We start from the raw sequence: 13,966 nt of genomic DNA on the forward strand, positions 1-13,966 counted from the left end.
ACAGAAGAGAACTCTGATTGGAGTGCGACATGGCAGAGGGAACTTCTTCCCTTCTGGTTCCAGAGAAATAAGAGATCTCAGTTAATGCTCTGGTGATTTCTGTGAGATCTTAAAAAAAGCCCAGAGGACTCGTGGAATCTGTCATAGAAGCATTTTCCTCTCCTCTAACAGGCACTGACAGTCTAATTACTGGAGCTACGAGCAGCTGTCGAGTTAGCCGGGGAGACAGAGGAGCTACATGTGTTCTACCCGGCCGCCGGCACTGGGCCCTGCACTAGGCTGAGGCAGCCGTGAGGCCACAGCATGCCCCTTTAGAAGCCTCCCGAACAGAAGAAGAACGGTTTGCTTCCTTGCTTTTAGGACAGAACTAGAGTCCCCGCAAACACAAGCTGTCAGCACGGGGGTTCATGCTTTGCACACCGATAGCTACGGGAACCTTGAAAGCAGCTTCAGCCGCGGGGCAACCCCAGCTGGCACTGCCTTAGCCCTGTGAGGGGGACAAAGTTCGGTACTACACCTTGCCACGAGCTTGCTTTTTTTTCTTCCTTCTGAAGTTCCATTTCCTTCCCCCAGATGCTTTATTATTATTATTATTATTATTATTATTATTATTATTATTATTATTATTATTATTATTGAAATCCCACTTCCCATTTGGATGTTGAGCTGAGCTTGTATGGAAGGGGGAGTGGAGGAATACTGAGCCTCCTCTGGTGAGTGTAATAAAGCAGACGTCCCCGCTGGCAGCAGCAGCCTTCTCCAGGCAAACTGTATGTGTGTGGGGGCCTCCTCAGGGACTGCACTCAGCCTCACTTGAAGTTGCTCACAAGTTTAGCCTTTCTCCTTTTCCTTTCCTTTTTTATCTTTTCTCTCTCCTCTCCTCTCCTCTCCTCTCCTCTCCTCTCCTCTCCTCTCCTCTCCTCTCCTCTCCTCTCCTCTCCTCCCCTCTCCTCTCCTCTCCTCTCCTCTTCTCTTTCTCTTCTCCCCTTTCCCTCACAAATGCTTATCCTTTATTTGTTTATATATTTACTAATGAAGCTTCGGACAATCGTGTCTCTACCAGTCCACCTTGGACGAGGCTTTGGACAACTGTGTCCCCTCACTTTCTCCCTCTCCCCTACCTTGCCCTGGCTGCCCCGGAGGCTGCCATCCCACAGTCAGAGAGGGGCTGCCAGGCTGCCTCCATCAACAAGCAACCGGTGGCCCAGTGAGGGGGCTCTATTTGGGTGCAGGGCTCCCTTTTCTGCCAGCAGAACTCTACGGGGAAAACGCACCCATGCATGGAGGGGAGGAACGGATGACTATTTTCTTTAAAGGTGATTTGCAGTGTTTTCAGCTCTTCGTAATGCAAGTTCCTGAGCTCGGATTTCACGGCTGAGAGGCGAAATCGGTTTTGTGTGGGGCTGGTTGGAGATGTGTGAACCCCTTCTCTCCTCCCAATCCTGGAACTTCTGCCTCTCCTAGGAACCACCCCAGCCGTGCTCTCTGGGGAGGTACTTCACACGCTTCATGGCGAGCCCAGGGTTGAGCGTGCTGGGCATCGGCGGGGGATGAGAGCTGTTAATAGTAACAAACTCTTTCTCCAGGTCGTGTAGCAAACATGCACTGCACAGTACTGTTTATTACAGTACATTCTGTTGACTGCCAGTCATAAACATGATATGTTTAAAATAGTGACAGTAATTGCGGGAAAATAAGCATCTAAAAACGATGCAGGTGTTGTTCCAGAAACTGGAAGAAGAAACTGGTCACCTGCAAACAAACTTTTAAGAAAAGAAATTGCGCTTTGCTGCTATGAAAATATTAATGCTTATTATCAAATATCAGGACTAAACCCTTTATTTGGTTCCAATGCAAAAAACTCCAAGTCACCTTCTATCAGGTTACTAAATTACTTAGTAAAAACCCAACATTTTAAAATTTGATCCAAACAGATGCAGAAAATATGCAGACTTTCTCAGAATGAAATGTGTTAAACACTGAGAAACCCACTAAGCATATTCTGGTTAAAAATGAAGTCATTGAGATTTGGGTGATGGGAAATAGGTATTCCCATTTCCTTTACTGACTCTTGACTTGAGCAATCCTGCATAGCAGAGTAGAAGGAATGTTAAGTAACCTTTCTTAGTCTTAGTTTTAGGGAAAGTTTAACTTTTTCTCACTCTACCCTTCATACTAATATAACCTTCTTTCACAAAATATTTTTTTCGAATTCTTAATGCTAGAAAGGTATATGAACAAAAATATTATTTTTTTATAAAATGTATCAGCTATCCATAAAATTGATACTGTTACATTTTGGCAAAAGGATCATTTATGTGCTGTGTTTGATTACGCTCTCTAGTAAACAATACACCTGGGGAAGTCAACCATTCATCAATGTTACTAGTGAACAAGCCCATCCTAATTCTGGCATATGTGGCATTCTTTTACTGTGGTGATTTTACAAGAATCTGAATTAAGAAGCTCACTATTGTAAAATAAATTTGGAAATAGTGTAATAGAAATGAAAAATGAGAGCCTATTTCTCCTACTGTTTACTTCAAAGAGAACATAATCACATCACTGGATATATATATAAAAAAATCCTAGCAGCACACCAGTTTCTCCAGCCAGATTAAGGTGTTAATACCACACGTTTGCAAGTCTACACTTATAAACACAATAATGACTTTGGGCTTATTCAGGCAATTATTAACTGAAAAAAAAAAAACCTATAAAAGAAAAGGTGTTTAGGTGTTTAACATAATTCTCGAAGCTAATATTTAAGCATAACAAGCAAAGATGTGAATTATAGTACTGAGTGACTTACAGTTTTATTTTACCTTGTCAAACGACAACTAAAAATGTGCTTATCTGACAATTTCAGTCACAAGTTCTTGTTATAAGAAGTCTTAATTCTTGAATTCTTAGCATGTCTATTGAAAAAAAAAAAACCTTAAACGTAGGCAGAAACAATGATCAATTGAATTTTCATATATTAAGACTGTACTTCAAAGTGGGAATTCAGATGCCGAAGAAAATCATCCTTAGATGTTAAAGATGGTGGGAAAACTTCTCGACAGAATTCACATACTCCACACTGATTCAGTTCAGAGTCTGTATAAACTTGTGCCAGCAAATCATTGTCTTGAGGCTGCCAAATGAGCTGAAAGAAACAGAAAATTATTATTGCTGTGGTTTACATTATGCTGCGGTTTATGTTTATATATAAAAAATATCTGCCTCTTTAAACTAATGTCCTTCACACCTGCCTGGCCAGACACATTAACCAGAGAGTTCTCATTTAAGAAAAGATAGGACTCTGATCTTTTCAAAGTTCTATAAATATACTATCCTTGCAAACACTTAGAATGCCTTGGTATCTATTAATGATAAATACTGGTAGGAGTAAAAATCTGTAGTATCAGTCGGAAAAATATTAAGGCTTTTCTGTAACTTTGCATTCCAGTATTTCACTGTAGAAGCCATAGTGCATAACAATGTTTAACAGAAATGAGAAAACACATTTTTACTTTAGAATTGTTTCTCGTACAGAGTTAACACAAATCCTATTTTATTTCTATTCCTATTGACACATAACTAATTTCCAGTTTATTTTCAAAACGATCAGAGCAATGTCACATGGCTTAAGTTACATATTTGCTCAGACTGCCTTTTAGCATAGATGTTCTGTAAATTTGTTTTGGGATTCCTTCTGCTGTGACAGCTTCAGACTCAGTGGGACTGAGTTATCTATCAATGCATTCAGGCAATTCTATACACTATACTAACTCTGGCTGAGCAGCTGTACTACTTTCAGTGCCCGAGCTGTTTAATTCAAAGCCAGCAAGTCTACCTCACACTGGAGTTAAATGGACTTCATCCTGACACACACTGTAAGTCAGAGTGTACAAGTCTTCTATCAGTTTTCGAAGTAAAGTTAAGAATTAAGTTTCATTACTTAAGTATGAGCAACACAAGATAAACCACATTGTTATTTTATATGGACAGGATGATTAGGTTTTGAGTAAACTGAAAACTAAATGCCTATTGCTGTGGCTGCAAAGTAGACAGAATGGCAGCAAGCTGGTATGAGCTCTATGTGGGGATGGAACCTAGAAGAGAAGAGCACCCCACAGTTTTTTTGGCTCAGTTTTCTCCACTCTTGCTTCACTGACACATGGAAAGGAAAAAAAGAAGACTTTAGGAAGCAGTTTCTTTAGAAGTTTTAAATTTCTTGCTGCTGATGCTTAATGCGAGCATTTTAATTTTCAGCTATTATTCAGATTTTATTATGCCAAATAGTTAGAAGCCATTGTTTATTCCTCCTATGGTAACTCACTGTAGAACTAACCTGGCTTTCACGGTGGTGAAACCTTGTTTTTAAACAGCAAAACTTCTTGGAGTCAATTTCCTGTCCTTACCCTATTTAAACAGTGTTCAGCTCATCAGACAGCAATAGCAGACTTACTGTCTTTCATTATGGTCAGCAATCCATATAATGAAATCGACTAATTAGTAATTAAGTGCAATCACACCACTTCTTTCAGCTCAAAGAGTCTACTTACTGTATGTTGCTTGTGTAAATTGCATATTAAATCTATCTAGACATCGACACACTTATACATCCTTACAGAAATGTGTCTAGAATTACTTGTTTCTCATGTCTTATAATGTAAAGCATAATTTAAAAAAAGACAAAATGGTATTATAAAAACACTCCAAAGGACATGGTAAGATTTCTGCTCTTGGAAGCACAAGGGGAGGTACTCATCCAGCAACCCACTGAGGCAGGTACTTCATTCCCACTTTCTATGAATGTTAAAGCATGTGCTCAATATGCTTTTCAGAATAGGAATATATTTAAGGAGATGTTCCCCTTAATGGCCAGTAATATTCAGATTAAGATAAATAAGCTATCAATTTGCTTTTAAAATCATGAACATTCTTACAAATATTTTTGGTGGACACAAACCCTCAAATTGTGAATACCAATAAACACATGCATCTATCTATATGCAAGCCTCAGTTAAATGTAGTCTGTAAAATCCTAGATCCACTAATACCTATATTTATTTTAATCTGCTGCTCTTTTCAGTCACATGTTTTTTAAAAAGTTACAACTTAAAAAAACAGTACTGAGTTTTCAGATTTAGGATCCACATTGGAGGAAAGAGCTAAATTTATTACAGAAACTGAGAGCAGTTCCAAGAACTTACTGTTGCCAAATCTATTGCATTTATGGGGTTTTCCATTTTATAAGTTAACATACGTAGTAAATACTTGGAAGTTTTAGCTACATCAGAAAAAAAAAAGTCAGGTATGTAATTCCTCCTCACTTGAGCTTCACCAGTGGCAGGGATAATAGGAGCTGTAAGAAGTCTAACAACCCATTAGAAAGGTGGTAAAAATATTGAGCAAGTTAATAATATGGTTAATGCAGTCAAAAGGGCATGTATGCAAGTAACTTGAAAAAAAATGAGTATGTTAATTTACATATGTATTATCTGTGAATCAAATCTTTAGCACAATTAATAGTCAGAAAAAGCTCTAAAGCTGAGTCCTGTTCACTGGGAAAAATACTTAAAAACTTGAAGACAGAATAAAGGTGATATTATTCATATACACATATGTACATTTAATGTATTCTAATGTAATATTAGCTTGTTTCAAACAAGCTTCTGGATAAGATGTAATGTATTCATCAATGTTCTTTATGTCCTACTGTGTCCAATGTTCTTTATGTCCACTTACAAATGCAGAAACAGTTCGCCATTGCCTTTCTTTCTGTTAGCATTATTACCTTTCCCTCACCAAGTAGATATTTTAAATTTAAAATTTATTAATTAATTTTATTATTTTCCAAATAACTCCAAATTAATTTTAATAGTTTGCTGAAATACCAATGATTAAAGCAAAGGCTTATTGCTATACAACTGCAATTCTCTACTTTTTAAGCTGCATACTCATCTACTAATTTATAATCACATACCAGCTGTTTCACTTGCTGTACTGCACAATGCAGGGTGCCATCTATTGAGAAATGAATAGACAGAATAACTAGTAAAAGAACAAACTGGAGGGGGAATACAGAAAAAGGGTAGTAACAGGCAATGGAGTGAACACTTCACAGCTCCACAGGAATTCTACCAGTGATAAAATAAAGGGTTTAATTCGTTTAATTCAGTCACAACTTTAACTGAAGATCCAATGAAAAATAAAGCTCAATAAGAACTGTCATTAGTTAGCTGGTATAGAATTGGGATCTCCTACATTACATGTAGGTATTTAAAATATATTTTGAAAAATCAGGTTTATAGTTTAAAATAAAATTATGAAGAACAGCAAACTTGCCAGGCTTTAAACTTTTCATCCAAAACTGGTTTGCAACAGAAAGTTAAGCTTGACTGGGCATGTTTTAGAAGAAAGAATCAAAGCTAACATATCCTACAGTTGTTTTTTGCAGATGCTAGTTTTGCATGTCATGCAGTGGCCAAATTAAAGAGGTAAAGCTCTTCTGCTGCATGTATCTTGTCATTAGCATAGACCACAAAACCACATCAATGTAAACAGTAAAAAATATGCCAATTCAACCCTCAAAGAATTCCTGAATGTCACTATCTGTTTATTCTTGAAAAAACCTACTCTCACAAGGTGTGAGAAAAGCCATAGGAATGTAAAAAAAGCCCCCAAACAGTTTATAAAGGTCTGTAATAATTTTCCTAGCAATTTCAATTGAGACAGTATGTTACATGATGAGAAGTATTTGGATGTGATTGTCAACCTGCCAAATGTTTTTCTGCAATACAGCAACTGGGCCTTACCTTCAGAAGCTCCCATGGACTTCAAGTAGCTGTAACTGGAACTTAAGCCCAAAGTACCTACATAAACCTAATACAAATTATTTCAGTGAACTTCCCTTAATTTGAAAAAAATAAATGTGCTTTCCTCCTTGACTGCTTCAACTATGAAGCAAAAATTTCAAGTTTTCTTAGAGGGGAGGCATAGGGTGCTGCTTACATCTCACATCGAAGTAAAAAGTAGACAATTTTTCCACAGTGATGTATTTATCTGTTCAGCCTTTTAATTAGTCCATTTGTCATATTCTCTGCTGCAAACTAAAAACAATGAAAACAACTATGTGCCCTCTTCAGCTGAGATCAAGGGTGGAAAGAAAGCAATTTAAGGGGAACTTAAGATTAATGACAGCTTTGAAATAGATATAGAAGCAATTACTATCTAAATGAACTGAAATATGTGAAAGCATATCCAGTACTTAAATTCTAGACCTTTGACTGGAAAAGTGTCTTGTACACATACTTCAGGATCAGGAAGAGGAACTGACAAGAGGTATTGCCTTAAAAAAAGACTGATGAGATGCCTCATAGAATATATTAATCCCGTCTCAAAGATCTTTGCCAAGTGGCTGTCTGAATCGTTACGATTTTTTTGAAATGTACAGTATTTATAGAAAGATACCTGGTGAGGACCTCTGATGGTTGTTCCAGCAGCTTCTAAAGAAGAAAAAATTGCTTCAGGTACACTCCGGCTTGTGTGCTTATGTGCCAATGTGAAATCAGTGTCTGTTGTTTTTAAACATGTTTTGTCACAGGTATTTTCAATGGCCATGTTTGCATGATTTTGGAGGTTTGTTTTGTCAACAGTAGTTAAGTTTTGTAAAGCTGAGGTAATGAGGTCAACTCCGTGAGCTTCAAATGAATTAGGTTCCAATTTACTGAGGTTAACAGCACGGTCTCTGTGCTCCAGGTTAAAATGATGATCTTGAAGCATGTTTTCAGCTATACCAGTACAAGGAATGGTTGGTTTTTCCTGAGTGCTCTGCAAGAAAGCAGAGTCATTGTCTGTAGGTGGAAACTTGACATTAAATTTAGAAAGTGATTCTACAGAGTTGTTGTCCTCATCTTGGCCCACTCCTCTTGGTGTGATAGATGTGATGCATGATGCACCTCTATTTATATCCTTTATAACCCGAGGCTTAAAAAGCTCTTCTGCTTGTTCATCAGTTTTATCAGTACACTGTATTGGCATGGAAAACTGTATTTCTGTGAAGAAAGAATGAAGAAAACATTAAATAGTCCACTAAAGTACAGTTATTAAAGGTGTGGTGTTGGGGTATTTTTTTGTGAGAGGTTTTTTATTTTCTTTCTTGCCTTTTTAATCTTTATTTTTTTCTCTTTGAAATTAGTTTGAGGTGTAGTTCTCTTTCACAAACATTAAGTGACACAAAAACTATCAGGACAAAAATAAAAAGAAATAATTATGTTCTAATAATTCTATTTCCCACTGATTTATGGCTAAAACCACTTTAATTTTACTGCAAATTATGTTGTCCCATACTCTTAACACATACTTGCATATATTTACTGAAGTGTTCTGGCAGAAATAGAAGCTGGAACCAAACCCATCTCACACAGTGCCAAGAACATGCTAGGGTCCACGAGCATGATTTTAGAAGGTATTCAGGTAACAAACTCTTAGTGGTTTTCAGATTAGGTAAATATTTAAACTGAATAACTATTCAGAAGAGGGAACATATTTTGCCTTTGTTTTGAGAATTCTGCCTTAATTTTTGTCACTTTATTACCAGAATTGGTAACAATATACAAGGTTGCTCTAAGTCAGGTGAGAGAATAACTTCAGTACACATTTGTACTTCACACAGCAGCCTTTTGACATCACTCAGATATAGCAGTGGGCCACAGAAGTAACAGAAATCAAGCAGATTAAATCCATATCATATATAACTTTTCACACAGTTGAGTTAGGTGCTTATTTAAGGAAAACAAATGCATTCTGGAATAAGTTGCCCCAAGTTCCCACCCCCAATAATAAAATTTAGTGGTGTAAATTAAGAATGCAGTTCAGACACAGCCATTTGAAACCACAAGCTACACAGAAGCACTTCATGTACCAAAACTTCAGTTAATGGTATAACCTAAATGAGAAACAAGGTCTGAAATCAGCCTTTTCTGCTTCAGCTGCGTAAGTTTGGCAGGAGTTTTTTGAAATCACTTTAGAGTCTGATCCTCAAGAAAAGTTAGGAAGGAAGAGGCGTAGTATCTTACGTTGTATTAAATGTAAGCGTTAGCAGAATGGGACTTTCAGGATCTCTTCCAGTTGCAACAAAAATCAAGCCATTCTTTTGTTTTCAGGAAGTGTTTCACTAAGCTTTTGCCCCATGTAACAAAACAGTACGTACAAGGAAGTCTGGAAAATAAGTCCCCTCAGTCCAGCAGTTTTCTTTTAACATATATGGGGCTAGAGACATTCATAACAGACATATTTTGAACTGACAGCTAAATTAAAAGCAAGCAAGTGCTGTCATTCACACACTATGATGGGATATCACATGCAGTAAGTGCTTGCCTCTCACTCCAAGGGACAAAACAATTACAAGAGCCATTGATGTGATGACTGTCTTTTATAGCATGTGATTTGGAGCACTCGTCATAGAATGCCAAAACTGGCGGTGCATTTTCTTGGTGAAATACTGAGCACCATGTGAACAGACTTGAAAAAGGCAGATGGTAAACAGTGGAAGTACTTCTATGTATGTGTAATTTACAGTATTTTCAAATATAAAGCAAAGCTTTCAAACAGTTGAATCACAATAAGAGCTTAAGTATGATATTACCACTTTCAGGTTCTGGCTTTATCTTAAATTTACTCAGTTGGTCTGTTTGTTCTGTGGCTAGCATACATATTCGACGACACTCTTCTTTTATGTCCTGGAAAATAGTCTCCAGATTCTCTCTGGAAGATCAAAATTGTAAATTAAAGAGTCAACCAATTCAGTTTGCTGGGACCCTTAATCTTGTCATACTCACAAACAGCATTGTAAGCTACAAAACAATAGTGTAAGCTACTTTTCTTGGATACAATGCTCCTCAACATATGTACACATTGTTTTGATCTCAGTAAAAGCAAGAGAAAGGAAAAAGAAAATGTAGCGTAAGAGAAAGGAAAAACTGCCTAGTTCTATCATACATTTGAGCTTAGGGCCTGACCCTGCAAGGACCTTCCCCCCAAAAAAACTCAAGCTTTTACATTTCTTTAATTTCCCTTAGGTATTTTTTGGAACAACTTACATTTCACAAGGGTGCTGTGTTTATCTCATTCTAAGGAAAACAAGATGCTGCTGCTGTGAACATTAATCATTTTCCATTGCTTTCTGTTCACTTCAAAATTTGCAAAAGGAACACATTGCACACAATGGAATGTTACTGCCCCTTCCTTCTCTGTCTACCTGATATTTTGGAGAGCGGTTTGTGAACTCTTTGTTTTTCTGCTTTATACAATATCACACATTTTTTCCTTTTATTTTGAGGGATTTAAAAAATCCTATTTTTTCCAGAGTATCATATAGACATCTCATATTTAGTTATCTGCACTGGGAATGGTAAAAACAGTTATTTGTGCTTGCGTGCTTTATTTGCCCAAAAGCACTAAATTTTTCAGTTATTGACGCATCCATAAAATTCCATTGTGAAATCATGGTGAACTTGCTGAGTAATTTATGTTTCTAAGCACAATATCATGGGTTTAGCAAAATTAACTTCAAGGATGAAAAATCGAAGTTGGTGACAAACTGGATGTGTGTTCTCTTTTGCATTTTCGCATCAAAAGAGCTCAAAAAGATTTTGCTTTAATCCAGTGAATTGTTTTCCTTTTTATTGCTTATTTGTATACCAATCAGGAGTGTCACAAGCTGTGCTTCTACTTCTGCTGTGCTTCTGTTTTTGAAGATGCAAATGTTTATTTGTTTCTCATTTGAAAAAAATCCTACTGAAGGAGTTAAAGTTTATCCTGTTAACACATTCTGACCATTTTCAGGTGTTTTGATAAGTAATAAATTTTAAAAGGCCCTTAACACAAGTTTCTAGTTGGAGCTTTTAAATCTACATATGACTAGATGAATCAATCTTAATTTGCTAGACATTTGTGATACTATAATCTTACTAATGTAAGATTACCAGTAATCTTATCAGTCACATACCTCTTTCCAAGAAAACAGTAAAGTAAGGGAGCTATTTGAGAGGAGACAGAAGACAGGTAAAGTTTTTTCATTTTTTAGATATAAATCAGGAAAGACAAAAAAGTCTTCATCACATCACAATCTTATTTCTTCTCTCTTTTATCATAAAGTAGTAGTGAGTCAGACTAAAGTTCCATGCAGCTCACCTAGCCTATGTCTGTGAGTGGCTAAAAGTAAATGCCTAGGTAAGACAGAAAATTTATGATACTTTTGCCTGATACTCTCCTAGCCTCACTATAGAGAATCTTCTACTTGACCTCAGCAAAACTGTAAAATGTCTATCCCATGAAAAATGCTTACTTAAGTCTTTGGTCAATATTTCTCTCAAAACGCTGACAGAAGAGGGAATACTTGCTTAAGAAATATGGATTTAGTCCCTTGGACATAGCAAGGGCTGGCTGGCCTCAGCTTACAGATAAACCTGGTCTCATACTCTCTCATTTAAGATGGATCAGGCCAAGAATTATTTTTCCATGCTGACTACCAGACCTCCTCCTGTCAGTACTGCAGGCTCCTCTGCAATGCTACCATCAGTTAATCTCTTATGGTTCTACATTCCTGTTCTGAAGAGTTAACCTGAGGGAGTTAATGCTTACCCAAAACCCAGCATTAGCATCCACTACTGTTTCCCACAGAGTCTAACCTCCTGTTGAACCAAATGGCTATTTTTCTTCCTCTCAACTTATCCCTTCATACCTGCAAACCACATCTATGACTTCATGTAGTTGCTGGCTTTATTACCTTATCACACCATCTCTCTGACCTCTGCTGTCCCCCCACCCACTTTTTAAGATACTGTGTAGAAAAGAGGGAAATAGCTGGTCTTATTTAATAGCAGAAAATACAATTAAAAGCAATTTTAATAATGCTGTGAAAGTACTTACCTGTCAGGCATAGGAGAAATACCAGGGATCCCTAGACATAAATCACACTTATCTGGAACAACTTTCTTACTTTTTGCCTTGAAGTAAAATATAAAAATATTGATCACAGAGTAGCATATTAATTTTGCCTTTCACCCTAACACAAATAAAAATGTAATGGGATCCTTCACCTAGTCCTTCTGGAAGCTCTTAAAATATTCACAAAATTATAGCAATAGTTTTTTTACTGTTTGTGTGAATTTTAATTTTTAGTTTAACTTAGCATCTCAATGTGGCATCCTTCTGCTTATACTCCCTTGGAAGGAGGCTGTTTCTAAGAATATTGTTTGACTGTAATTCTGTTTCAGCTATGTATAAAGTAAGATTATGTATTGTTTCTAAGATTTTTAGTGAGGTATCCAGATATTTTAGCTTTTAAAAATTATTTATGTATTGAAATTTTCAGTGAACACATCACAAGCTAATCTGTCATGAGCTCTAAAAGCTTTTTAAGTAAGTTATTAACTTTGACTACCACCTTGTGGTTAGCTCTAGTATTACATAGTTTTAAATATGCCAAGCATTAAGAAAAGTTTTTATAATAATCGGTCATTTAGCAGCAGTTCAATTATATCTAATTATCACATTACCTAGTTCCTATGTGCTCTAAATCAGACACAGAACTTGATCAAATGCCTGCCAAATCAGCTGATTTCAAAGATGTATTGTTCATAATCACAGACCCATAATCTATAGGTTTATCTAACCTTGTACTAAAAATGCAACAGCAGCTCTTATAAACCTATTTGAGCTGCCTTATACCTAGCAACATGGGTTACAAATGCTTGTCACAGTAAGTTAAGCCATTTGGTAAGTGTAACAGCACTAGGTTATGTGTTGCTGTGCTACTACCCTTACCTATATTCACTTTAAATTAAGTAGCTAAAACATGTTTCATGGTTCAATTCACATTGATGACTGCTCTCTAGCTACCCCACAAGGATAGAATAGCACTCAGGATGTTATTCTATAAAAAAATTAGGGTGAATAAAAGTGAAAAAAATCAGCTCAGCCTTGGTGAAAACTTCCAGCTGAAGATTATAATACAGAAATGCTAATCTGGAGTTTTCACAAATACTAAAATTTTAATGACATAGCATAAAATAATTAACACACAAACCAACCAATATGTATTTAATAGTTCGGTGTTCCCTGCGTACTGCAGATACTTTAACTATTTCCTAGTAACCATATAAAGCTGAAATATAAAATAAATTTCTTAGGGTAATTAGTATAAAGAAGTTTGCAAGAAGTAATAATTTACAAATGTTTGGGTTTTTTTCATTTTATCTCTATTTGGTTGCTTATCTTACCTCTGTTTTATATGTTGGCATATGTATACCCTTTTGAGCTTCATTTAATTCTTTCAATTTGCTTTTCAGAGTTCTTATTTTATCTTCTTGATTGGAAATGATAGACATAAGCTTCCTTTCCTTTTGACTGTTTTTGTCCTCAAGTTGCTTCAACTTCATGCTCTCACTTTCTAACTGTTCCTAAAAAATAATTTTAGAAACAGCAGCACAATTAGTAGAATTGAGGCTTGTGGAATATCTCTACTCAGCAGTCTGGAATAAGCTAAATTACTCTTTTGTAGCATAAGTAATGGTCATTCTTACTAATTACATTATTAATCTTAAACTGGTGGTAAATATTTTCTACCATACACAAAGATGTAACTCATCATGGATGATTACTCAAAATACCTCTGTTGTGAATTTATGAAAGTCATATTAGTGTTTATAAAAAATATAGATACTCTCTTAGTTCACTTACTATATCGTGTACATTAACATTTTATGTACAGTATCTGGTATGTACAATAAATAAAATAGGGTTTCATTGATTTCCATCAATTTTAAACAATTTTGAAGACAGTCATATTATGCAGTGCCTTAATTTTCAAGCAGACCCAAAAGAGAATCATAGAATCACAGATTGAGAGGAAGACTTGGGGGTGTTGGTTGATGAAGAGCTTAACAAGAGATGGCAACGTGCACTCACAGCC

At 36.3% G+C, this 13,966-nt stretch overlaps 1 protein-coding gene across 4 annotated transcripts in view; it reads right to left on the minus strand.

Moving 5' to 3' along the window:
• Positions 1–2,797: 2,797 nt before the first annotated feature.
• TANK (TRAF family member associated NFKB activator) overlaps positions 2,798–13,966 on the minus strand; it is a 28,264-nt gene continuing 17,095 nt past the window's right edge. For all 4 annotated transcript variants that reach the window (XM_071747507.1, XM_071747508.1, XM_071747506.1 and 1 more), the window contains 5 exons: positions 13,275–13,454; positions 11,923–11,999; positions 9,638–9,756; positions 7,462–8,045; positions 2,798–3,148 (listed from right to left, as the gene is read on the minus strand). In XM_071747507.1, the coding sequence (XP_071603608.1) occupies positions 2,981–3,148; positions 7,462–8,045; positions 9,638–9,756; positions 11,923–11,999; positions 13,275–13,454 (1,128 nt within the window). In that variant the 3' untranslated portion in view covers positions 2,798–2,980. The remainder of the gene's footprint in view (positions 3,149–7,461; positions 8,046–9,637; positions 9,757–11,922; positions 12,000–13,274; positions 13,455–13,966) is intronic.

The sequence above is a fragment of the Heliangelus exortis genome, chromosome 6 (assembly GCF_036169615.1).
Source record: "Heliangelus exortis chromosome 6, bHelExo1.hap1, whole genome shotgun sequence".
Taxonomy (NCBI): Eukaryota; Metazoa; Chordata; class Aves; order Apodiformes; family Trochilidae; genus Heliangelus; species Heliangelus exortis.